The sequence below is a fragment of the Pipra filicauda genome, unplaced genomic scaffold, assembly GCF_003945595.2.
Source record: "Pipra filicauda isolate LSUMZ 115617 unplaced genomic scaffold, ASM394559v2 scaffold16_size7369187_pilon, whole genome shotgun sequence".
NCBI classification, from domain to species: domain Eukaryota; kingdom Metazoa; phylum Chordata; class Aves; order Passeriformes; family Pipridae; genus Pipra; species Pipra filicauda.
Window position 1 is genome coordinate 5,396,511 of NW_024104207.1, and position 26,820 is coordinate 5,423,330.

General features: G+C 42.0%; 1 protein-coding gene across 2 annotated transcripts in view; it reads left to right on the top strand.

Annotated features, from left to right (window-relative positions):
• The window catches only part of SLC35F3 (solute carrier family 35 member F3), a 170,925-nt gene that overhangs the window by 119,598 nt on the left and 24,507 nt on the right, over window positions 1-26,820 (top strand). For both annotated transcript variants that reach the window (XM_027750546.2, XM_027750547.2), the window contains one exon: window positions 5,775-6,099. In XM_027750546.2, coding sequence (XP_027606347.1) covers window positions 5,775-6,099 — 325 coding nt within the window. The remainder of the gene's footprint in view (window positions 1-5,774; window positions 6,100-26,820) is intronic.

Below are 26,820 nucleotides of genomic sequence, written 5' to 3' on the forward strand. Positions count from 1 at the left end.
TAGTGGTGGAGAGTGCAGGTCTCACAGCAGACCTCTGCAGAGCTTCGTCCACTTCCCCTATTGCTGTATTTACTCCTCACTGGTTTGCTGTCTTGCACCGAGCCTTTTATCCATTCCAACACCACTTCTGTCTGCGTATTTTCTGTAAGGCCCTTTGGAGTGAGATTTTATCAGAAGCCTTTTAAAAATCTAAAAGGGTGCCTGTATCTCCTTTATTGATATGCCTATGGACCACCATCAGAGAACACTGGTGAGGCTGTAGGATGAATCATCTAGTTTACCCAGTAGATAATGCTGAGCAGAGACCTGTGCTTTATTCCATCTAAGATGCCCATCCCTAACTATTGCTCACTCTCTTTAGCGCTTACCAGTCTGTTTCAGAGCTGAGTTGGCAGCTAAGTGGCTGAAACTTTTCCTTCAAAAAGTGGAGGTGGAGTGTGTGCTCCTCTTCAGTAGCTCAGTGCATAAAGCAGCCTTCTACCCTGCTGCTAGAAGGAAGTGCCCTAACACACAGGCCCTCCGATGCCAGGGGAACCCAGATATCAGCAAAGCTGGTCTGCTCAGAATAGAAGACATGCTTATTTATTGGGAAAGCATGAATTGAGGAGGTCATTTACCCAGAGGAGAAAAAGTGAGGCTCTAGGCCTTGTTCCAGTGACTACCTGATACAGAATGAAAATATTTCTTGGAGGTGACCCCTAAAATGAGAGATGGAAACTTTCAGATGTGTCTTTGAATCCTGACAGGGTCTGTGTGTAAGAGAGGCACTTGGGTGTTAGGAGTCATGGTGCTTTGGGATGCCCAGGAACATATTCTTTGGCATCTGATGAGCTCTAGGGGGATTGGGAGAAGAATGCAGCTGGTATAAGCAGCTTTGGCAAAGCTAAAGCTAATTTGGAGAGGGAGGTAATGTCCCTTGATGCAGAAGTTAGGCTGTGCATGCTCTCATTACTGCTCTGTGCAGGAAGGTTGATATTACTGTGTTCCGAAATGAAATATTAACAGTTCCTTAAAAACAGCTACCAGGATGACCTGTGAAAGGAGAGGTTATCATTGACAATGGCACAAAAAAGCTGCACTAGCTATTAGGTGATCTGCCAGGTGACAAGTGAGGCCCTGCAACCTCCTCACTCTTTAACCTGACTGACTGTGAAGAAAATACCTGGGCAACATATCTGAATAAATACTAACATTTCAGATTTAGACAACTGCAATGGCAATTAGAGACATAAATCATTTCATGGATTTGTTATTTCATGTGCTCTTTACAGGAAGATGCCTCATCTGGTTTTTAACAGCTTAGCTTAAAAATCCTGAACATCAAAATAATTCATAGTTAATGTGGTAGGCAGGAATGGGATAAAAGCAAAATCTGAGGAGTTTGTGAGTCTGCTACTGAGGCAAATAATATTGTGCGTTGAGAAAACCACCATCAGAAGTCATCATGTCTGTTCTCAGGTGTGTTGGAACTAATTGTCTCCCCCTGATATCTCCATGTAGTAATTATTGGGTGAAGAAAAGGTCACCCAGCATTCAAAGCTCTGAGAATACACCTTGGTTAGTGTCCAGCTCTGATTCCCCTGCATGTCACGGGATTCTAGAACTCTAACCACGCTGAGAATCAGGCACTGTCTTACAGGACTTGCCTCAACTCTCTCTCCTCTCTATGATAAGCATATATTTTTGCAAGCTCTACAAACTTGTTCTGTGCAATGCTCAAGCAGTTACAAAACATCTGAGAGGCTGCTTAAGTTGAAACACATTCATAGCCTGGGGAAGCTGGCAGAGTCGTGCATTATCATTAGGTACATGTTTTGGTCCCTAATAGATAGGAGCTTGGTCTGTAAGGGTCACTTTCTCACTATAAAGGGTTGACAAGGGCACCCAGCACTTGTGAAATACTTCTTCCACTCATTTGCTGACTAGCTGACAGCGGCTAAAGCAGGTCACTGATGACAGCTAAATATGTTTATGTGGTGCTGCGCAGCTCTGAGTCCTCCAGTGCTGTCTGTGGTGGCTTTACTATTTGTTCTTGACAGCAGTGGTGGAGAGATGGGACTCATCTCACCCAGCTTCAGACACCCACACAGGAGACACCTACTTCAAGCTTATTGCCCCAGACTGTTTAGAGCTGGTGGAGAGAAACAGGCACTCAGAAAGGATGATTCATCTGGCTTGTTTTAATCGTCTACTTTAGGAGATAAATCGTGCTATGGAAATGTCTTTTTTCTGTCTACTAACTATGCAGAAAGTGTAAATCACTGTCTCAGATACACAAGTCTGCACAGCAGATGTCTCAAACTGAGAAGATGAACACCACCTTTGGTTTTATCAGTATCGTATTTTTAACATGCACATTGAGGTACAGTGTGGTCCTACAGTAAGCCTTTAGCTGCTTAGCTATGCACAGGAGTCTTAAGACTCTTGTCCAGACTTTTGAAGAGGTCTGGACAAGCTATTTAAAAGTGTTAGAGAGCGAGCAGCTTTTCAACCAGTGTGGGTTTGATGTCACCCCATCTGCGCACCTGTGGTTTCGTTGAGGAGAATGTCCCCAGTGGAGACAAGGGAATAGGCAGGTAAAACTACATCTCTGGGTGTTGTGTGTGCCAACTGGCAGACAAGTGCCCCACATGGGAAATGACAGGATGAGACCACATGGGTGTATATCATCTGTAGCGTCCATCATATCCAAAGACAATCCGGCTTTTGGGGGCAGATTGTGTCCCAGATATCCTTCAGGACAGTACCACATCTAGTGGAAAAGGCTGTGCCCATTTGGCATCTAGCCCTCTGGCAGCACAAGAAATCATGAGGGCGCAATACAGTTTCACTGACAGATATTACAAGTCTCTGCTTGTAACTGTTAATCACCAGGACAGTGATTTTTGCCCCTATCATCATGACACCCATCGTGTCTGGAATGAGTTTTTATCCACTCCAGCATGTAAATGCATGAAAAGAATGAGCATCCCTAGAAATTTAACCCTTGAGGTGCAAGATCACTTTAGAAGTGATACATGCAGTATTGTCTGTTGCTGAAAATGAATGTTTCTGTTGATGTGTTTAACACAAAATTAAATATAACTGGATAAGTAATTTTGCCTGTGTAGCAGAGAAAGCATCAGTGAAGTTTAACTATAGGGAATAATTGCCATGGAATAGAGTTTGAAGTGATATTCATGCAAGCTGTCCAGATGAACAGCTGGGCTCCTGCGTATGTGCATAGTACAAGGGGGACCAGGGCGGGTGGCTTCAGCCCTTGGTGGGGAGAAGATCTTCTCTACAGTGTCTGCAATGGGCTGTCTATCAACACTGTATTATTGGATGTTGAGTGTCTGGTGCGTCAGACGGTATAGCTGTGAGTTCCCCCCTTCTCAGGGACTGCCAAGACTACTGGTATCTTGATGTCTCAGCGATCATGATCGATTTATATTTTAGAAAAAATAATACAGCTTCAGTGTTGATTCAGAGCACCTACTCATCTTGAGATCTCATATACCCTAGTGGCTTAAGGCGTGTTCCCTCATGTCGAATGTCTTCAGCAGGAGTGGTTTAAATCCTGGTTTCCTGTTTCCTAGGGGAATAACTGCAGAAAGACGAGCATGGCAGATATTCCACTGGCTGTCTTCTAGAAGGAGGAACATTTTTGCCTACCTCTCCAAGTAGTTTCAGAAATGTTAACTCTGAGTGCAGTTGCATTGCCACAGAGGCACAAACTCCTCCTAAGCTCATTTGGCACCCTGGCTGCATGGATTCGCTTTTTTCTGTGCCCAGAAATCCTGGTGGTCCATGGGAAGGATGCTGGAGTTTGTTAGACTGTGTGAAGTGTTTGGTGTTGCAGTGACAATGTCCAGCAGAAAATCTTGAGAAGAGGGAAAAAATTCAGTGATCATTGAGTGGTAGACAGCAAAGAGAGTGCTGGCAGCTGCCCATTACACGGTGTGGTTAAAAGAAATGAGTGTACTATTGTTCGGTAAACTGAACCTTGACTGGCTGTGCAGCAAGTGAGGCAAGAAGCATTAGTTACAAGAAATGTATTACTAAGAAAATGCATTAGCATTATTTTGTATAAGCTAAGGGTTCACAGGCAGTATTTTTTCAGTTCTAGCTTCTTTTAACATTTGGCAGATAGCTTGTAACCTTTCTATTATGTGTTTAATACAAGGTCACATTAACTTTGAACAGTTCATTGACCTACTGGTGCATCTTCTGTTATGTGGGAGGCTGCCCACACAATCCTCTATAGAAAACTGAAATAGGTCGAGAGATCAGCAACATCCCATCTCTCTCAAAGCCTCTCAGAAGGGCTAGATGTTTATGCTTTGAGTGCTGTACACTCTGTCAAACAGAGACCATGGTTTCCCTGTTATAAAATACTGCTTTACTGGACAAACAAATGGTGCTCTTAGCTCAGATCATGCATTTCTTATCTGTAAAGAAATAACTAAATAGTTCTTTTCATAGAAAGAAACCTTTTCTTTCATAATGTATTAGTTCATGTAAATAAAAACTTAGGTTAACCTGAAATAAGAGGTTTTAAGAGATTTTCCATCCCAAATACTAATTCTCACCAAGATAGGGAAGGATTTTTTTTGTGTGTGGATCTCTCTTAGTCTGCCTTGAATATATATAAATGTTGGCAATAATATAGTCTTTCATTGTCCTGGATGTAAATGTTTTCATCTTTCAATGCGTGCAGTGACTTCCAGACACTTTTGAAGCTGTAGATTCCTAGATTTCAACATGAATTACTGTTACATCCTCCTTCAAGTGAATGGACCAACTAAACTGAAGTCAGCCTGTAGAAGAAATAACTGCCGAGTGTTGCATTTGGGTGACTGACAATTGTAGCAGGTGTTGAATGGGGTGAATTTAAGAAAGACAGGTAGAGAGCCCTAAAGGCAGTGGCCTACTGCTGAGGTCTGTCAGCACATTTTGATCTCTGTGAGAACTGAACCACCTAACCTCACTTTGCTCATTCATTCACAAGCAGAATACATTATCTACTCATAGTAGATATAGCCCTGTTATAGCAGGGCTATAACAATTCGTGTTTAAGGATATAATGGGCAAGGTTTTTTTAGGAGAAAAATTTCCAGCAGCATGCTAGGCTCAGTTATAACAGGGCAAAGCTCCAGTCCAGTCTCATTTGGTGCAGGACTCGAGCTAAAAAATGTTAGAGTTGCCTGGTCAGAGATAGACTTCAGGGCAGCCTGTGGGTTGCCATCTGGCTACAGTGTCAGGAGACCTGTTTTTCTAGATATCACTGAAATGTCTGGTGATCTAATTCAGTATTAATCATGCTACTTATGTTGCAGTGATTGTGCGTAACTTCAAGATTAAATACATTGTCCCCCCTCTCCTTTTAAGAAACACCACATTCCATAAACTGCCCATTTCCACATTTTCCAAGACAGTAACAATTTCAAGTGTTGTTGTAATCCCCTTTATTAAACTCAATACCATATTTTTCATTCATTTACACATCCTAACAGCAGGAGTTTAAGTGGTGTGTTAAGCCTTTCTATGTACATCAAAGCAACATGTAATTTTCATTTCCATTTTACCCAGTGGCTTCTAAATCTAGAGGTGATAATTGTTATTTGCATTCTAATTATGCCTCAGTTGAACCAGAGGCTTGGCAATGATCTAAAAACAAAGGACATTTTGTGGCAGGATCTGGTGGGTTCTTTTGTTCGTAAAGCTCCACGTGACTTGAGAAGGGCCTAAGATTTGAAAACTAAAATGTAAGCCATGTGTTTTCTTCTCCCCAGGGGATGAGCGCTCCCGGGAGTCTCCAGCTCCAGCTGAAGCACAGATGCAAGCTGGGGCGGAAGGCGGTGGAAGGGTGAACCGCTGTTGCTGGAAGTGCTCCGTGACACAACTCAAGAAGATTTTCTGGGGTGTGGCCGTGGTCCTGGGTGTCTGCTCCTCTTGGTCAGGTTCAACCCAGCTAGCAAAATTGACCTTTAAGAAATTCGATGCACCCTTTACTCTAACATGGTTTGCAACAAACTGGAACTTTTTATTCTTTCCTTTGTATTATCTTGGACATGTTTTTAAGTCAGCTGAAAAGCAGTCTCCAAAGCAAAGATACAGGTATGGAAACTTTTGTTTTTAATCCTGTGGCTCTTGCATGCTGCTCTACATTTAGCAGACATTTTGTTCAAATCAGTCAATTAAATTGAACTTGTGTTTGCTTTCGTCTCCAGGTTTGTTAAAGGATGGACTGAGTTCACTGTGTGTTCTATGCTAGGTGCTATGTTATAATTCCTAATATGATTTCACTCCAACAGTGAGAAATCCAGATTTATTTCCAACACATAGAAATCATGTAATGAAAGTCCACATTTTCTGCAATTATTTTTCAAGAGTTTTCTGTTCTAAACCTCTGCAAACATAATTTTTTTATTAATATCTCCTTCCCCTACCCACAGCTAACTTCTGTGGCAGCCTCTGAATAAGCTAAGTAAGCTTTTCTTTTCCAAACTTGGGACTAGAGCAGGGCCTTGAATAGCTGACTGAAAAGTGCTGCAGTATTTTCCTGGCACTATGCCCCTGACATCAAAGGCCAAGCTCTGATCCCAGTTAAACTTGAGCTGTTGTGTTTATTTCCGGGAGGAAGCACAGTCATAACCAAAGGCAGCACTTTGTCTTCAGCACACCTTGTCTTTATAGCAAGCCAAACCCACAAAGCCTGAGGCACTCATGGAAAGCCCTGAGTGCCCATCCACTGTGAGGGGCTGAGGATGCTCTGGCTGCATGAAGGACTGCCTCTCAGTGAACGCTCCCTCAGCTCAGCTCAGCTCAGCTCAGCTCAGCTCATTTTGGCCTGAGAGGTGTCTGGGACAGATGGAATGACTCAGCCATCAAGATGTCCCATGTCAGAGAGCTTCCCCGATACGTGGAAGGATGTGAACAACGTTTTCCCCTTCTGTTACACAGTGGGGCTCATAGCCTTTTAATGAAGTAGCTCAGAAAAGTAAACAGTAAGAAGTACACATTTCTCAGCTCCCAGCTGCGCAACAGCAAGGTGGAAACTTACTGCAGGAAGAATCTACCAGGCTGCTCAGGAAATGCTCTACCTCAGATGATGAGGGTTAAGATCATAAATGCTGAAATTTTGCTGCTCAGCCATCATTACAGTTTCTTCATCTTCTAAATAATTTGGGGCTGCAGGTAAAGGATATCACCATCCACTGCAGATTCTAGAGCAGTATCCAGAAGTTTTAAAGGCATCTTTATAAGATGCCCTGTTTCCTGTACTTTAGTCTTCAGGCTGTATTTGTTGTTTACTCCACAGCAAAGTTGCTTCCTTCAGAGATGAGAGGAGTATGAAGGTTACAGAAAGCTACAGTTTAATCTGAAAACAGTAACAAAATCTAGCCCCAAAGCAACTACCTTTTGTTTCTTTGTTTTTAAGTATTTTTCTTCCCAGATGCTCTCAGATAATGGTTTAAATACTGCTAAATTCTGGGGTGAGTGGTTGTGGTTTGCCAGATCCCTGGGGTTAAAACCAGAGCATTATACTCTTTGTTCCTGCAGTAAATTGATACGGTTGGTAGTTTTATGTCTTCCATTTAATTAAATGATGGCTGAGTTGAAGAGCAGGTGCAAGCCCTGCAACCTATTTGGGATGCAGGGGAACATCATTAGCAGTAAGCTTGCCCAGGCTTAGTAAAGAATGTGCATTTGTGTATCTGAATAGGTTAACTTACAGAGTTTTTTCTGGGTATCAGGGTAGACTTGTGCATTTGGAGATATGGCTGTGGTTCCTAGCTTTGCTGCAGATTTGTTCCATGGTTTGGAGCAAGTCACTGCAGACCTCTGATTTTCTTGTACTCTCTGTTCTTTTGGATGAGAAAGTCCTTTAGGGAGGAGGGAGGACTGCCCCTTACCATATGTTTTCATAGTGTCTGCCTCAGCATGTCCACTGTCTACACTGAGACCTTTCAGTGGTGCTGCACTAAGAGTTATAGTGAAAAGAATTACGATTGATCTGCTTTCTCCATTACAGCCGAGATGCATGCACATCAGAAAACCCAAGCGTTGAGTTCCAATCTTTCCTCTTAATTATTCCTCCTTTTTGCATATTATGTTTGCAAATATAGAGAGAAAGACATATACAGAGACTTTGCAGCTCTATATGAGGCAGCACCAGCTTCAGGAAAGCTTGCGCTCCAGGTGTGGTTGGAAACGTTAGGTAGACATTTCATGGACTTCTGGATAGTTAAAAGAAGACAATTCTGACCTGGAGCTGTAAAGAAACCGGCATAATCACTTTCTGCTGTTTTTATCCTTCGCTTCCATCTATATTTTATATATTATCTGAGCTCTCTGGCAGGAATTTAAATGAGATAAATGAAAAGTTGGTAGTGGGAGATGGTGGAAATATGATATCTAATTCACCTTAGCAGTGAAGCAGTAAAGGAAGAGATTCTCAGATCTTGCCTACACAGGTTGCTAAAATCCACAGGCACCTGGTGATTTTTGGCCGCAAAGCTCCCCAAGGACACTTGTGCAGCCACCTCCTCCTCAGCAGGGCTGGGCAGCTCAACCTCCCCTCTGTGTGGCACAGGCAGTGCCTTCACACTGCTCCTTCCTCAGGACACCGGCCCCAGCAGGTGTGCTTTGGGATACCTCCCTGTACAGTTACAGGGCATGTAAAGAACAGCAACCACTAGGAAAAATATACAGAAGGAGGATCATAAAATGTAGCAACAGTGAATAGATTATGTGGTTTATTATGGTTTTAAAATTTCTGTTGTATCATACCAGTATGTATGCTATGCTGTAAATGCATGAATTTTTATGTTTTGTAGTCTCAGGGACAAACATACCTGTCATGGACATGAACCAGTTTCAAACTACACAGATTTTTTTTTCCCCCCTTACGTAAAATAGTAGTAAATTTGCAACCAAAATTTTATAGTGGTACATTGAATGCAAGAGCAGGTTTATTCAGTTTCTTTATAAGATTTTGAGTATTAGGCCACAAGCAAAGTATTTATTAAGGATTTATGATTGACGCATATTGCATGGTAAGGAGCTTTCTGTTTAAGCTGAAGTAGACTATCAATTGTGTCCACAACATGGGGAGAGAGTCACTCTTCAAAGCAAACCAGAACTCATGCATTCACATCCAAACTGCTCTAGACTTGCTGTACAGCTCCATCAAATGCCAGAGTTGTGCCTAAGTGTAGACAGCTCAGGAAGAACTTCTCCCGTGGTTGCTACCAAGGATGTCATGCCCTGTTGCATGGAGCTGCACGTGCAGGAGTGGTAAAAGAGCTCTGGCAGGCCACAGAAGAGCATGCCAGGTTCAGCTCACTATCTTAAAATAAAATTATTGTAACTAAATTATTATTCATTTCAACCATTGTCCAGTCCAGAAATAGCACATGCAATGATTTATGCACCTAATGGATCATTTAAGAGTACTTCATAGTTTTTGCTTCCAAACTGCTTTATAAAATGACACATTTAATCTGATGTGCTATCCTTCATCATACCTGCATTATTAATTTATGAGGTAACATAAATTAAAAGCACTAGGGCTTAAAACACCCTGGCTACATGAAAGATTAAATTAAAATCTCTGTAAGATATTGCTTAGCTTTCCATATCTTTAGGCAGGACAAAACACACCTTTTATAAAGATTGACCCTGTGTGCCAGCTGGGGGAATAACAGAGGGATGCATTCACATTTTAGAGGGAGAATACCTCAGAAAGCCTGTTTATTTTGATGGTATGGTCTTAACCAAATGATTTTTTGAGAAGGAAAGGACAGGACTATCAGGAATGGTTTGCATGGTTATTTATTTATTTGTTTATCATTTAGATCTTGCTTTTATTTTATAAAGCATTAGGACTAAAGAAAACACCAGAAGCTAGAACTAAATGTCTTCTCAAACCTTGAATGCACCTAATGTGTTGGGTGAATGAATCATCACACATACCTGCTCTGGTCTGCAACTATGTTTGAATATATTTTAGAATGTTCTTTTTCACTGAATCATAGTTTTGTCTCTGTACTGCCCCCAAATTAGATGCCACTAATTCTTAAGAATTTGAAGATTTTTCTTTGAAAATAAAGAAAAAAGTTGCAAGTACCACCAAAGTATTGTTATGCCCTTGAACCTGAACAAAAATACTGGCGCAACAATGGTAGAGGACTAATGTAGTAATCACTCTGATTCACCAGCTCATTGAGTTCACAAGAGTCACTTTTGATTTATATGCATATGGGCTCAGAATCAAGATTCGGCTCTTCAGTGGCCACAAAGTTGCAGTGTCATAGCTTCACTTGAGGTCCTGGAGAATGTGAGCCAGTTTCTAAATGTGTTTCACATGCATTTCTCCTACAATGGAAGAGACAAGACACTAGCCCAGCACTCCTAGTAATTCAAGGAGTTGAGTCCTGACTCATGTGAACATGCAACTCACTGCACCATGGGTACTGCCCTCCTCTTCTGCAGCAGGCAGAGAACCCCACCACGCAGCGCTGGTGACCAGTGCCCTGGCCACAATGAAACTCTAAGGGAAGGAAGGTCAGAGCCTGATTTGGTGTGATTGGATGCGTTTTTACTATTGATTTTCCTTGTTTTGTGTTCATGAGTGTCTCTTACCCAGCAGCATTAAAATGTTGCAGTGTGGTTAACTTTTGGCATCCTACTGATTTGTATTACTACTTAGGTGGGAGCTTCACCACCAGAGCAAACAGCATTAAGAGACTCATAAATAAGCTACGGAGGCATTAAGACATGACAAGTGCAAGTGTTTTTAGCAAATGTCACCCAATGAAGCATGTTTTCTTTCAAAAAACTTCAGTTTATAAACTCTAATTGTCTAATTCAGTACATTATTCTTAAAATAATACCTATTTACTTTGTGTTCCTCAAAATAAAATCACTTTACAACTCAAGTTCACATTCACTTCTTGGGGAAAATAAAAATAATAATTAGGAAAACCAACTAAAGAACAAAATGAACCATTGAAATTCCTACCCGAGTTACACAGATAAGAGTTAGGAGTAACTCCAGATTAAATCAGTTTGATCTTTGCAGCAATCTGTCAGGACTTACCTTTGTGCTTGGTATCAAAGCGATTAATTAAAAGAAGATGTGGCTATTGTGCAAGAGGTTTATGGTATTCGTAGTCATCTCTATCTCTCCCACAGTTGTCCAAGCTGCTGGTGGTGTTGTGTTTTTGATAGACCACTGTATCACCTTTCAGACTGCTTTCAGTGAATCTGCTCATTTCTTCCAGGGGTTCTAGCTGAAGACAAGGTCAAATTGTACCGTTAGCAAGCAGTAGCATTAGTGAAACCTTCTGCTGGAACAGTGTGGTGCTTTTGGTAGTGGCAGTGCTGGTGGACATCTGTCATGGAGCATTCATTTGAGCTTAGCTCAACTGAAGCCCAAGCCCCAGAGCTCAGGGTGATGCTGTTGTCAAGTTCTGTTTCTCAAGTGAAGTAGTTCTCTCTTCCTGATGAAACCTGTGGTAGCTGCTGTTTCTTTCCTTTTGAAAAGGAAAGTCTGTCCCCATGGGATGTGGGATAGGTGTGTTGCCACCCCACAAGAGTTCTGAAGATGGCTTTTCACTGCTGACTTGCCATAATACAGCCTTGCTGCACAATTGCCAGATGATTGCATAAGTCATCATTTCAGCAGCTTCCTTGGGGAGACTTGTTTTCTTAGGCGATTAAAGATTAATGTCATGGTTTCTTGCTCATAAAGTCTCCTGAAAAACAAAAATTTCTCAGCCAGCTGTCAAAAATATGCTCTACGGGCTGCCTGTTCTTGAGAAAATAACAGATCCAGAGTTTTTCTAGAGTAGCCTCCTGTTCACATCAGTCTTCTCTACACCCTGAAGACAGTACCAGGGGCTAGATTAGGGAGGAAATGCGGCACAGTTAGCTTCTCAGTGTCATACTGGATATTCCAGCACTGCTGGCTTGAAGCTGGATGCCTGATTTCCCCCCAGAATGCATGGGGAGAGCAAACATCTACAGCAGAAACACAAATGTGAGGCATGTAAGGTAAACAGCAGGAAAGAGTGAGGGGAAACAGAAAAGCTATTGGTCAAACTCACTATTGTTGGGTGCCCTCCACCTTCTCAGAGTCTGGCACGTAACTAGAACTGAGATGCTCCTCCTCTTGATGTCTTCCATTGAAAAGCCTAAAAAACTGCTCCTGGACCGTGGTGGAGGAGGTAGTTTTTCTCTTCCTCAAATGGATAGTATGGGAGCTTGGTACCTACATTAGACTCATGATGTGAGTGGCTGGCAGAAGGCCACAAAATTAATGCCTAAGTCCTAACTTCTCTGGAGGTAGCTTTCACAATGATAAGCCTGTATGGTGGGCTCAGAAACGTAAAGGTGGCATTTATATGCTTACCTCCCTTTCTAAACCTACCCCAGCTTTTACATCTCCTGGAAATACTTTGAAGAGATTTCCTTTAAAATTCTGTTTGACTAGTTTGCTAATTCCTTCTATTAAGGTAGCTAGCAATGTTTCTGAGAGCTTTAGTCTTAGCTTTTGTGAGAAAATGGTCATGGGTCCTTCTTTAGGATATCAGTCCTTTCTAATTTAACCTCAGTTTATACTTGGAGTTTGCATTTATTTTTCCGGCCATGATGTTCTGGACAGCTCTTAACATTCATGTCCTGTAAGATCCTTCATCTCTTGAGAATCACCTCTTCTGGGCTTTTAGACTTTTGTGAAATGTTAATTGAGAATAAAAATTGGATACTTCCTGATCGGGAGAAACCCATATTCTTTAATCTTCAGACTGGTTTGCAAAATCATTCCAAGGATGATTGAATTAAGTGGTGTCCTGTAATTTTTGTCTTGTTGTTCCATTACTTTTGTCTTCTCTGCTGTGGCTTGAACAGATGCTCTAAAATAATTACATTATCTGCCTCCTACGAGGTAACAGTGCTTGAGGCAAGGACTAGAAAGAGAAGTAATTGTTCTTGCTACCTGCAGACAGGGTATGTGATATGAAACAATGTATTTATGTAATGGTTTTTGCTTGGAAAAAAATATGATGTCTTGCAGCACTGAATGATCTCTGGTCAGTAGTTAAACTGCATTTCGTTAACAATGCCTCTGGTTAGTAAAGCAAGCTGCCAACTTCCATATTGCTAGGGCTTTTCTCAGGAGACCTCAAGAGCAAATCCACCTGTGCTGATCTGATGTCTCTGCGCTGACTGCAACCATGGAACAAAAGCAAGCCAGGCTGATGGGACCTTGGTCACCTCCTTCCTTTACTGCCTCCAGGCATGACCTGCGCACACAAACAGAAAAGTAGCTGCATTTTATGGCTGGTAAAGGAAAAAAAAGGGCAGGGAAAAGAGTGTATGATCGTGTTTACTGCATAGAGAAAGAAGGTGAAAGCTGAGGATTTGCTTTTTTTCCCAATCAACATAACATGGAAGAAGATCTCACAGATGGTCTTTTTGCGGAATGTATTTTACCTTGGTCACCATACGAAGTGACCCCTAGTGCACAAACTCATTGAATAGGAACTGTCCTGGACAGATTCTCCATGGTGTTTACAACAGCAACAAAAACAACAAAAAAAAAACCAGGAAAAAGTGATAAGGAATTCTGCATTTTTTTTCCCCAGCCCAGATCTGTGTCAAAATATCTTGAAGGCATCTACCTTTAAAGCTGCTTTAAAAAAGGAAAGTGCATGTGTGGCAACAGACTGTGTAGCTATAATTAACAGCTCTCAATAAAGACAGATGATATAGAGAGAAGTGTTGGAGGCTGGCAGTACTACAGAAGTGGAAAAAACCCTTTTGTCCAGCTGCCTAGTGGTTCTGGATTGTGTCCAGATTTCCCAGGATTGTTTGTGTTTGTGTGAAAAGGCAGCTTCGTATAAATGCACACATACCTGGCTGAGGATCTTGTTTAGTCCAGGTCTCCAGGAGCTGGCCACCTTTGCTTGTTAGACAAAGCTGTAACTGGTAAAAAGGGAGAAACAGATAAAGGTGAAGGATGGCAGCAACATAGATATATGAACAAAACATCATAAATTGAAAAATTCTGTCAAGCAGCTACATAATGTTGCCTGTGAACGTTCATGCGGGGAGGGGTTGGAGGGAAATAATGTTGAAGTATGAGCTGATGGGCAGACTGATTCATATATGTACTCACACATTCATGTACAACCATTTCTGTGTTTTCTAATGCTAGAACACCTTTCCAAATAGTAGCTTCTTGCCAGAGAATCCAATCCAAAATGGAGAAGGCAAGTAAAATCTAGTTTTGTTATGTTGTTTGCTTGCTTTGGATGGCAATTAGTGAAGACTGCTTCTCTTCAGCCTAACTGTGGAAAAGAAACAAGCCACCTGTTGGTTTGTTTGTCAGTCCCTCAGGTCAGGACTACAACTCAGCAAGTTTAAATGAAAGAGCCTCGTTTACTTTATGACCTTATGGTCATTGCCATATCATTTGGGTCTCTTGTCTAAGTCTACTGTGGCTGCCTCATCTGCTCCCTGTTCCTTGAATCTCCCAAGTGAGCGTTTCCCTACCTAGAGCTGGGGTTGTGGTTTGTTAATTTATAAATTGTGTTCCTTCTCTTTGGGGCTGGGGACCTGTTTAGTCATTTACTGAAGCTGCTCATTTCACTGCTCCAATGTGTCCTTCGTGTCTTCAAAAAACTTCCACTGCTGCGGCAAAACATTCAGATTCCTGCAGAGGGAGTGGACCTCTGGGAGCCTTATATGAAGGATGGCATCCCCTCATCTCTTTCAACAATCACAAAAGTTAAACCCCAGGGGTCTCAAGTCACCATGGATGCCCTTTCATTGACAGAGTAGTATTAACCTTCATTGCTGAGATGAGGCACCCTGGATGGTATGAGTCTAGGTTCATTTGCTAGAGGAGGACTGTGTTCTGCTATGTCATCTGGCATTTGCCCTTGTGTTGCATCTAAAAAAATGTTTTGTTTCACCGAAATACTGGGGTTTTTTAACTTAATGCTCTTCACTGTATCTATTGTAGAGGCCATCCAGGCCACTTGAAAATTGAATCCTGCTTTTTCTAGCTGAAACTACAGCTTTCTTCACTAGTCTGGCTTATTATGCTTTCAGCTGAAGTACATATAGATTTCCAAGTACAAAAAGATAATTCTGCTCTGAAGAAGTCTCCTATTCACTAGCCCATTAGAAAATATCAAGAATTTCACCTCTGTTTTCAGTACGCTTTAGTACTACCTGGAAGAAAAATGAAACTACAGCTTTGTAATGCTCTCTGATATTTTCACCATCTAAAAAATGGTGCTCTTGTTAGACCATCTCACCATGATACCCTGAACATCAGGTCATAAAATCATGGAGTAATTCTCGCTGCTGGGGATCTGGGGAGGGAGCTCTAGTCCAACCTGCTCAGTGCAGAGCCACATCATATCTGCTTTGTTATTTTGCTAATGGTTGGTGATCTGCAGACACTGAATGAGACATAACTATTATTAAATTTATGTGTGCTTCATTGCATCTTTTTATGTGCTGTCTCTAGGATACTCTAAAATTACATGTACCGGAATGTATTGCCATGAATGGTACCCGTTCTGCTTCTGTTTGCCCCTTTTTGCCAGAGCCACCTTAAATATTTTTCTGTCCTCAGGCAGGGATATGTTGATTTATTTTTTATTAACCTTGAAATTCAAAAATAGATGGTATTAAGCCACTATAATGAGGGCTTAACTTATTTTTAATAATCAAACAAATTTGCACCTAGCATTTTCAGTATTTCATTAAGTTCTCTGTATCAGATGTGATGGGTCCAGGCAGCACTTGACCCTATCTCAAACAGCTCCATTGAGCCCCATGGCAACATGCTGATTTCATTGTAGAATGGCTGGGATGTTAAAAATCATCTAGTTCCAATTTCCCTGCCATGGGCCAGGACACCTTCCACTAGACCGGGTTGCTCAAAGCCCCATCCAACCTGGCCTTGAACACTTCCAGGGATGGAGCATCCGCAGCTTCTCTGGGAAACCTGTTCCAGTGCTTCACTGTCCTCACAGTAAATAATTTCTTCCTAATTTCTATTAGAGAAGGGTCTGGCTCAGTGAATATTAAAACTATCAAGTTAACAGCTATTTAGATGTATTTCATCTGGCAGAGAGAAGCTCAAGCTTTGATAAGACTGAAATTCACCCTACTCCTCCACATTCGTTTTTAAAAAGTGGCTTTTGATTCTGGAGAACTGAAGTAGGAAAACATAATGTTGAAAAATAGTGTGCCAGAAGAGGATAGAGTGACATACAGCCACACGATCAGCTGCCTTCTGTTAACATACATGCAGACATACCCTTGCTCATTAAATTTTTAGCAATTAAGGCCAACCCTTTGAGAGTCTTAAAGCATTTAACAAAGAGCTCTATTGATTTCATAGATTTTTTCAGACAACTTACGAAACTATGCTCTTCTGTAGTTCCAGATAGTTCCATAACTTTCTGCCTTGCCATGTTCCACGTGGATTTTTTGGTAGAGTTGTACTCTTGATCACGTAAGAGGGGTAACTGTAGGGGGATATTTCAAAGGTCAGCTAAACTATGTATGGATAGGGGAAGGTGAAGAAAGAGCTGAGTGGCATCAAGCAGAATGAGTGAGGTGTTTGAAACAGGGGAGGTAGTTCCTATTAGTGTGCAACTGAGCTGTCAGGAGACTGAGAAAAACAAGAGCCTGAAGGAGTGGTTAGTGCATGCTTGGACATCAGAGATGGTGGGCCAAATGTGGTGTTTTGTGAAAGCAGGGTGCATGAGCTCCACTGAAATTAACGTTCACGTGAATGATAGTTCTTGTAGCTCTTCTGCAGGCTAAACTGAATCAATAATTCCTATATGATTTCAGTGGAGAGTGTGCTTACCATAGTATTGCTCATGTATTGAGTCCTGTGGATGGCTGCAGGTTCTTACCTGGGATACACCAGGGCTTGGTTTGGCTCAGCAGCCATCCAAGTTACAGGAGTACAGATAAGTCACTGAGAACAACCTAGGGAAGATTTAATCATACCAGCAGCAGTTATTTCATGTGTTAACAGATTTGTTTCTTAACAAGAATGAATGTACAAATAAAATTTGCAAAACTGCTAAAGAAAGCTTCTTAGGGTCTTTTCAAAAGCGAGCAGAGAATTGGCTTTATTTTCAGGTAAGCAGGAGTCATAATGAGGACATTCCTGTTGAAAATCATGCCAGTTTTATGTATAGTTAATTGTGGACCTTACTTTTGGCTGGTAAGTTGCAAACTGTTGTCTGCTGCTTTATGTTTCTTGAGGTTTGTTTTGTTTTAAGGATTAAAAAAAAAAAAAAAATCAACAAAAAACAGCTGGCTTTCCGGATATGTTTGCTGCAAGAAACCAGAGACAAGTGGTTTCGAGAAACTGGAGACAAGTGTGTTTCCTCCATAGCAATTGTGCTAAAAAAATCCTGTTCTCTTTGTCAGTGTGTCTTCAGACACCTTTCACTATTATGCTGGTGGTATCTGGAGTCTCAAAAAGCCTTTCTCTAGTGTAGAACAGTGAAAAACCACAGATTTTAGGCACACGTAGAAACATGTCACTAGGGATATTTGAGAGACAGATGACAAATAAAGTCTTGGTATCAATCTAATGTCATGGTCTGAGTGTGCAATGACAAATTATCCTTCCTGTAGTAACTCAGCTACTGAAGGCTACAGATGGGTTTGCCTTCAACAAAAAGCTCAGCTTTTGCATGCCTTTGGGCTAACAGCCATGACCACGCAGCTCCTCTGCGTGAAGCATGCTGATGGCATCTACTAGATGTTGTGCAGCTGACAGGAAAAGGATGCAATAGTTCATTAGTTTTGTCATTCTGTTTAATTCAGACATTTTCAAAAGGAATAGCACTGAAAGCTTTGTAGTACTGAAGGTGCATAATAATTGCATCAAAATTGCCCATCTGTGGCTAAAGCAAGATAATTGCCTAGGCGTATTCACGTTTGCAGAAGAGATTTTGAATAATAAGTGTTTATAAAGCCCTTCTGTCATCATATTATCCAATCCTCACCAGTGAGCCAAACTCTCAGTTCATTTACACTCTTTTCAAACCAAAAATATCTCATGTTGGCACAGCTCTGAAGTGGGTGAAGATGAGAATCTGAACTAGTGGAAGTCACCTGAAATTGGCACCCAACTCCCCAGCAACATTTATGAACCAAATTGAAAGTAAGTAATCAGGAAACCCTGCTGATTCCTTGCTAGTGTTATTTTCTGTATCTTTAATAATTAATTTGACTAATTACTAAGGTTTAGGAGTGCCAGTACTGATTTCCAGTGATGCTGAGTGGCGCTCCTTCCTGTGGAGCAAAGCTTGTCAAAGGGTCAGAGCCACAAATAGGCTGAGACCTATACCCTGTCCTGCAAACAGCCGTTTCCAGCAGACACTTCTCCCTCCTCAGGAACCTCTCTTCTCTCTCAGAGGTAAAGCCTGAGCAAATCCATCCTCACAAACACAGACAGGCCAAAGATATGGTGGGGACCAACTGGGAGGAGCAGGTGAGATGCGAGCCCATCTTAAGTAGGTTTATCATGGCTGATCTAACCTACTCCTGTAGATAAGCTCCTTAGCACATACTCAGCTCACCTAAGCCTTTGAACACAGTCCCTCTGTGCTTGGCAAAATGCAGAAAGTTGAAAGACATGTCCTGGTTTAAGTGTATGCTTACCTGGTCAAACCCTCCTCCACAGGGACTGGGTTTATAACCACCGCCATGGTCAGGTGCTCTCTCTTTTTCTGGCAGTTAAGATGCAAACAGCACTGACCAGACAAGATTTGTTGATGCAACTTTGTCGTCTTATGCTTCTCCAAGAATGAATTAGTTGATTTTTCCATTAGACTTGGTACGAATCATGCTGATGTCCTCAGTAGGTCTGAGTGATTCCTCATAGCTGTTTTACAGTCTTCAGAACATATCTCATGCCTCTCCCATGCTCACAAGTGACTGGAGCTGCTCGTTCTAGCCAAGCACTACACAGTGAACAAGCATGGGTGATTTACAATGAGATGGAAAATTTCTCCAGCTAGATGCCAGATTCACCTGCTTTCTGCCAGTGCATGCCACTGTTCTTTCTGCATGAACAGAGGAGCTGTCATTCCTGCTTTGGGATCCCTTCAGCAAAACAGCCTCCCCCATGGCCAGCTTGCCCTATAGATCTTCAGCTCGTAATTTCTTGGTGTTGTAGTGAGATTTCAGCAGGCTGTACCTCCTGGGTAGCCCAAACGTGGCCATGGCAAAGCTGACTCACTTTCCAGCCCTGGGAAAGTAGCCAGCAACCCTAGGAGATAACTAAGCTGGTGTCCCCAGCCACCTAGAGCCCTGCACATCTCAGAGGTGCTTTGCCCACCTGCATTAGTGAGGTGCTTCAGATCCCTTCCCTGCCGTAACAGAGCCCTGACAGAGGAGCAGCACCCTTACTGCTAGGGATCCAGAAGACAGTAGGGTAGCAAAACAGGCATCACCTCTGCCAGGTTTCTGAACAAATAGTTTCACCTCAGAGGCTGAAACCACATTACTGTTGTCACTCTTCATGGGAGACAATCCGAAAAGAACTTCAGACATGCCACTAAAATTAGTAACGATATGAGCTACTGTTCAGTACATTTTTCTGTCTCTCAAGGGCTTCAGCTTATTGAGTAACCTCCCTCGCTCTCAATTTCATCACAGAACATTAAGTTTTGAGAAAGGGCTGAGTTCAAACACTGAAGCTCTTTATTCTAGTTGTGTAGGTGCAGTATTGACAGAGCCAAATTTAACAGATCCCCCAGTGCACATTTACAGTAAAACAAGCCAGATTTTGTGATGTGTACCTTGGGGAGAGGAGAGGGGGATGACAGATAGGGGTATCACAGGGCACTGTGACTCTGAATGACTGTTGCTGAGACTCGGTGAGGTGTCAGCATATCTTGGGTAGCATTTTTGAGGTTCTGCTGCTGGATTCTCTGTTCTTACTGAAGACTGGTGAAACTGTAATGATTCAGTTGGAAGGAGTGGTGAACCAGTAGTGAAAGCTGTTGGAAATGTCTCCTTATGGTGGTTTTCATATATATGTGTGTGTGTGTATATATACACCATTTGAATACACATGCTGAGCCACTTTGTCCTTCAAGAACAGTGACATGCCAGAGAGGTAACAGGCTGTTTTACTTTTGACAGTCTTCATACAGTGTTCTGCAGATCAGTAGCTCTCCTGTAAACTGCAAACTATTGAAAAAGAAAGGAAAATGAAACCACAGATTTTGTGCTTTCTAGCTCTAGGGTAAAATATGGGGTCATGCCTTTGACTGGGGAGGAAGAATCCCCTTGCAAAACATGTATCTTACTTTGTGGGTCTTGATAGGACAGCACAGACCCCAGGATCAGACCCCAGTTTGTTTTCTGAGGGAGCTGACACCTGCCTTCTCACAGCAGGAAGGAGGCTGCTCATTCTCAAGCATCTGTCTGTCTGCAAAGCACTGCTTCGTGCTGCTCCAAAAATCCCTTCCTCCCTGCCTATGAAAAGAACTGAAGCCCCAGAAGGGGGACAAAGCACACCCAGCACTCACTTAACCACAAGCCTGGTGGCTGCAGCACAGGGTGCCCTGAGTGGCTTAGCACCACCCCACCCCCCCACCCCACCCCTGGCAGAACCCCAGCTGTGTGGAGGGACTGGGCTGCGGGATAAACTCTCACCTTTATTTATACACTGCTTTCCATCCCACTCATGTTCAGTATAAAATTAATGCCCTCAACAGACATCTTGATTCTCCATCCATGAAAATTTAAAAAGCACCCTCAGCTTTTGGTACATGCTTCTTTCTCCACAGCCATACACAGAAACTGTTCCTACTTCCAAAAGGCAAAACACCCCTTCAAAAAGGTCTTTCTACTCTCTCCTGGACTGGAATCCCACCATGGCTGATGCCCTGTGCAAGAGACACTGCGCTTAATCTTCCTACATCTATTTTAAGATGCAAATTTGGTCACCCATAATTCCTTCTGAAATCTGTGGGTGGTGACAGTCTTCAGCCCACTGGAAAAGATGGTGCATTAGATACCTGAATATGAATTTATGTTTTTAATTTGTTATGATCCTCCTAGGATTTCAGTGTGAAAGTGGAGTAATCCAGTAATTTCCTGCAGCTTGCTCATTTGTGTTGTCTGTGGATTATTTGTCAAATTTTTTTTGTATTATGTTGATGAGAAATGTAGTCAATCTCATTAACTCTAAATCATTTGTCTCTGTCGAATTACTTTCTAGGATGATTTACGTATACATTAAATGTGATGGTGAGCCATCTCTAACGTGTAAACCTCAATTTTCAGAGATGTCTGTGTATACTCTAAGTTTCAATATCAACCTCACATAAAACAAAATTACCCCATTCTGGCAGTGAACATGAGTAAAGATGGATATGGGGAGTTAGCAAAATAATAGTTTATTTGTTATTTCATAAATTATGCTCCATAATTAGGGAAAACTCTCTTTTAAGAATGCATTGACTGTGTACCCTCAACTTTGTGTATTCATGTATGTTACATGTGCTGTTGATCATGAAGAGAGAAGGTTGAATATATTTTTACTGAACAAGCATAGCAATAAAAATTAATATCAAACTCAAAGAGTAAGTATTATTAGATAGATTGTTTTTTCACTATGTACTTTCAAGATATTATTCCATGTTTTCGTGTTGGGCAGCTGACATATAATCTTGAAGCTGCCTTCTCAGCCTCTCTCACATGCTGGGATTATTTTAGTTTATAGCTCAGCCCACCTGCCAACTATTTCAGCTACTGGGATGCAGTGAGCTAATTAATGCATCCGTCATCTTACACATTCTTCAGATGCCATGAGCAATAAGGAGACAGCCTTAATCTTTGTATTACTTTTTCTCACAGGCTCATGGCTCAAGGCTCTGTGGCTTAACTCAAACCCATACACATTTTCCTCGCTGAACTGTTCATTCATATATTTTTGTTCTCTATTTATTGACTTCTAATTCCCTTCCTCTCCTAGTGTGCATGCTATATTAAATCTCCATTATCTAAGCCTTTGTCTCATTTTCCTTGCACACAGTCATGTAAGTATCCTTATTGCTTAATATTTGTATGAAATTAGCATCCAGCAAATCCTGACTTGCACCAGCTTGCGCTAGGTGCTTTTTCAGCAGGGAAACAAACACAGCACCTGTGCTACAGAATCTTCCGTCAAGGTTGAGGCACATATCTGCTAAAATCTGCTCTTTTTCATTTAACTGGAGATTGCTGACTTCTGCAGCTGCTGTTTGGCACGTTGTGGAGGAGGGCCGTGGGCCCACAGTATCTGCCAAGGGAAGGCCGTGCCCAGAGAAGGGCAACAAAGCTGGTAAAGGGGCTGGAGCACAAGAGTTAGGAGGAATGGCTGAAGGGGCTGGAGTTGTTTAGCCTGGAGAAAAGGAGGCTGAGGGGAGACCTTACTGCTCTCTACAACTACCTGAAAGAAGGTTGTAATGAGGTGAGTGTCAGTCTCTTCTCCCAGGTAGCAAGTGACAAGATGAGATTAAATGGCCTCAAGTTGTGCCAGAAGAGGTTTAGATTGGTTGTTAGGAAAAATTTCTTCACCAAAGGGGTTGTCAGTCGTTGGAACAGGCTGCCCAGGGAAGTGGTGGAGTCACCATCCCTGAAAGTACCCAAAAAATATGTGAATATGGCACTTGCGGACATGGTTTAGTGGTGAACACAGTGGTGGTGCTACGTTGACAGTTGGACTTGGTGATCTTAGAGATATTTTCCAACCTTAATGATTCTATGATTCTTTGATTCTAAAGCTGAATAGAAGAATGAGGACATCGGGGAGATGCTTTTGTCACCCCTGCATGGACCTCCCCACTAGCCTAAGTAACAAAGTATGTGATGCAGTAGCACAACCTGGCAGGTGAACAGGGAGGGAAATAATTACAAATTTCCTTATATATGGAGATAAACCCAGGATTTTCAAAAGGCCCAGTTCCTCTTCTGCCTGAGATCTGCTTTCTACCAGCATAACACCTCAGTCTCACCCAGTTCATGTCAGAACATGATATAAGGTGTCCAGATCTTATTAATGACAGTGAAAAAAGAAGCCCTAAGTGAGAAGCAGGCAAATGACAAGTCTAACTGTGAAGCTCCCCCAGAAAACTCGTGGCACTGAGCTCAGCCTGGCTTAGCTGTCTTAACCAAAAGTAGTTTATGAAATCCAAAGTCGAAAGAAATCTGAATCTTAGAAAGATGTAAACCTGCTTTTTCAGATAAAGCCAACAAGCTATTTGCTTAAATTAATCCATGTCTGAACTTAAACTGAGGTAAGTTCTTACGGAGTATGTAGGCTGTGATACATCCCCAGCAGTAATTCTGTTAAATTTTTAACACCCCCTGCTATGCATGTGTAAGGATTCACAGGCACACTGAAACAGGCCAGCTAACTGCTCCTCTCCTCTGCTTTTAACCGCTTTCAGAACAGCACTGTGCCTCGTCCTCGCGTGCTTTCTGTTATAAACCCAACCATTTTCATTTCCCAGACAATCCACTGTAGGTGGCTGCAATTGCATTAACCATAATTGCAACCAAAGGGTCTCCAATCCAAATTATTTAGCACATTCTGATGTTGGTCTCTGGAGCCACAGATCTGGGAGAGGGCCAGAAAAGCCATTTTACAATTATAATCTAAGTCACAGGCTTTAAAAAGAAGACAGGGCAGGCACACTCACAGGGCAGGCATTAATCATGGCTAGATAAAGTCCACTCCTCTCCTAGGTGGCAAGCTGCAAGGTTTCAGCAGGAGCTGACTCCTGCTGCAAGGACACCCCATGCTTTTTCCCCTCATAGTGCTTTTACCCTGTAATAGCAGGGAGCAGATTTTTCACTGCTCTCTGTGCAGCTGCTCTGGAAGCAGAATGGATGCTGGAAGCAAGGGTCACAAGGTCATTTTCCAAAATGAAGGAAGGAATAAGCATGTCACAGGAGTAGAAGATGGAAGACAAATGAGCCCAGTAATTTTGTATTTGGCAAATACTTGGCTCTCCTCGCTGCAGCTCGGCTTTCAGAACCAGCAAGCAGGAGGGAGGCTCATTGCACAGCCCTTACTGTCTCTCTCAGAAAATCACAGTCCCACATTCCCTGTAACTCCCTCTACCCCTTTAATCCAGGAAGATGACATAAACTGCAGCTGTGTGTCACAAAGCTATTTCATTCTAGCCAAAAGTGAGTGCTGTAAAAGTGGATGTGCTGCACGCTTTACTGATGCAGATTAGAAGGAGCTTGACTCCTTTAGTCAAAGAACAGAAAATACTTTTCTGACTTTAATTTAGGTACACAAGGGTCTTTCCTAATATTAGGTTTTATTTTAGAAATCTTATATCATAAAAGGATATTCATCTGTGCTACACTCAATCCCATGGTATCTGAGCATCTAAATGTAAGAAAACTCTTTTAACACGCACTATTCCAGACACTTTCTTAAAGCCATTACCAGAGGCACATCAAAATGTAATAGCACAGAAGCAGATAATGGTCAGAACATTTCCAGCATGAAATGCATGATCTATTATGATAAGGGAAATCCAGGTTAAACGCTGTCATTTTCATTTGGCAGTTTCAAATGTCACAGTCACATTTCTGAGAAATCCAGATACCATGTTTCTGAGTCATGTCGGGTTTACTGTTAGCAGTCAGTCTCTGCCACTTGAAATCAAAGGCTCTTCTTGCAAGTCTTCTCTTGCTAGACAGTGTATTTTCACCCTGGATAATCTGGATTCTTCCTCTATCTGCTACACTAATTCTCAGAAGGTGATGATACTGTTTCTCAGAAGGTGATGATAATGTAGTCTCAGGGAATCCCAGTCACCCTGTGGAACAGCACCATCACGGCATGGCTGGATGGTTTCTTGTCACAGGAGGAGGTCCCAAATTTATGAGACCAAGCATGCACAGTGCACTCCTAGGAGATGGCAAAGTCCAAGCTAAGCTGTGCAGATAATCAGGAGTTTATGCCAGTGACTCATAAAAGGCGATAGAGAGGTACTTGGGCTCTGCACTTACACCTAAGCAGTTCATAGTGCTCTAATTAATGAAATTGTAATTAATTTTCACTGCTTCTGAACTGCAGGGAGCTGCACTTATGTTACAGGCTGAGTGAAGGTACATGGCTAATGCATCGAAGGTGGATGAAGCAGGAGAGCCGGAAGAGAAAGACAAGAAAGTGGCAGCTTGTTGTGGGGAATGGATTTCTTCAAGTGTGCTATATCCCTGGTGCCTCCACTGCCAACAGCTGCCAGAGACAGGAAGGGCTTGGCTGGACCCAGGCTGGTAATTCCCATATGGTCCAGGTCCATCCCTTTACAGGCATCTCTGAATGAATGTTTTACTGACACAGATTGGGCAGAGAAGGCAGGGAAGGCTTATGCTGTATTATTATTTCAATAATTTTCATCCCAAAAAGACAAGTATGGCATTTGGACCAGCAGATGGGCTTTCCAGTTCATTAACTCAGGAGTTCTGCATCTGGTTATGAAAAGTTCCTGTGTTATTACTGTTGCAAATAAGGACTCCTTTCTGTTTTTCAGTCTTTCACAAAGTAAATCTGTATGCTCAGCAGTGGCTGAGTTGAAATCCTAATTTGTGGATTCACATCCAAGATCAGGACGGCACATAATACGCTAGTGAGGCACTAACTCACTCCTTGTCAGGACAGTTTGCAAAGTGCTTTTCTGAACAGACCTGTTTTCTTTGCACTGAGGTTCACACAAAGCAGAGCCAAAAGCAACCATTTAGTAGGCAATAAAAATATAAAAGAAAAAGAACAAGTACATAAAAAATGTCACTAGGAAGGAGAGCAGTGTGTGCTGTAACAGCCTTATCCAAACCACACTGACATTCCCCCCCCACATGCACAGCCATGACAAGACCCAACTGCTTTGCATTTTCCTACTTCTGTGGCACCAGATCCTGGCCAGAGAATTTTGGTGCTTCCCTGCCTCTTACCTTGTAAGAGTAAAACCTTAAAAATATAAAATATTTTATATAAATAACATTTTAAAACACACAAATAAGCATAGTATCTGTGAAAGGCTTTAGATTCAAAACAAATTTCTGCCTTGCCTCTGAAGAACAGCTGTGTTTCCCATCCAAACACATAAATAATAATGGTTAGCATCCTGTTCAGAGGAACTCTCATGGCTTCCAGCAATTTTTAGTCACAAGTACCATTTTACTCCACCATCTCAGCGTCAAGTCTCGTTTTCACATGTGGCAGATCTGAAACCACCCTAAGTTCTGTTTCCTTCTACTTCTTGAGTATGTCTCACCACTGTTCTCATTTTGGTCTTTCCAGGGACTTCAAAGAGATTTCTTTTTTTTTATAACCTCTAAGCAGTATAATCACCTCAGTGCCCTAAACTTTTTGTTTACTTCTAGAATAAATCAATTTCTATCTGATCTTTCTCTTTTCTCTTACATTTCTTCTCTGTTCCTTTTAACATCGTGCCTGCTTTACTTCATCTTGAATGAAGCAATTGAGGGCTAATAACCCCATTAGGTATTTTAGTTCTTATTTTCTGTCAAATGAGGATGTCAGCTGAAAAGTCCAGAATGGGACACTGACAACATCTGGAAGAAACGGCAATGCCAAATGTGGCTTCTCTAATACCCAAAGTTGAGGCACAGGGGTAACCCAATATGTGCCGCTCCACATTTTCAATAGAAACCAGAGAGGTAAATAAAGCTACACCATTCTGGAATTCAGATGAGCATAAGATTAATAGCTTTGGCAGCTGACACCTGTTTTAGAGACAT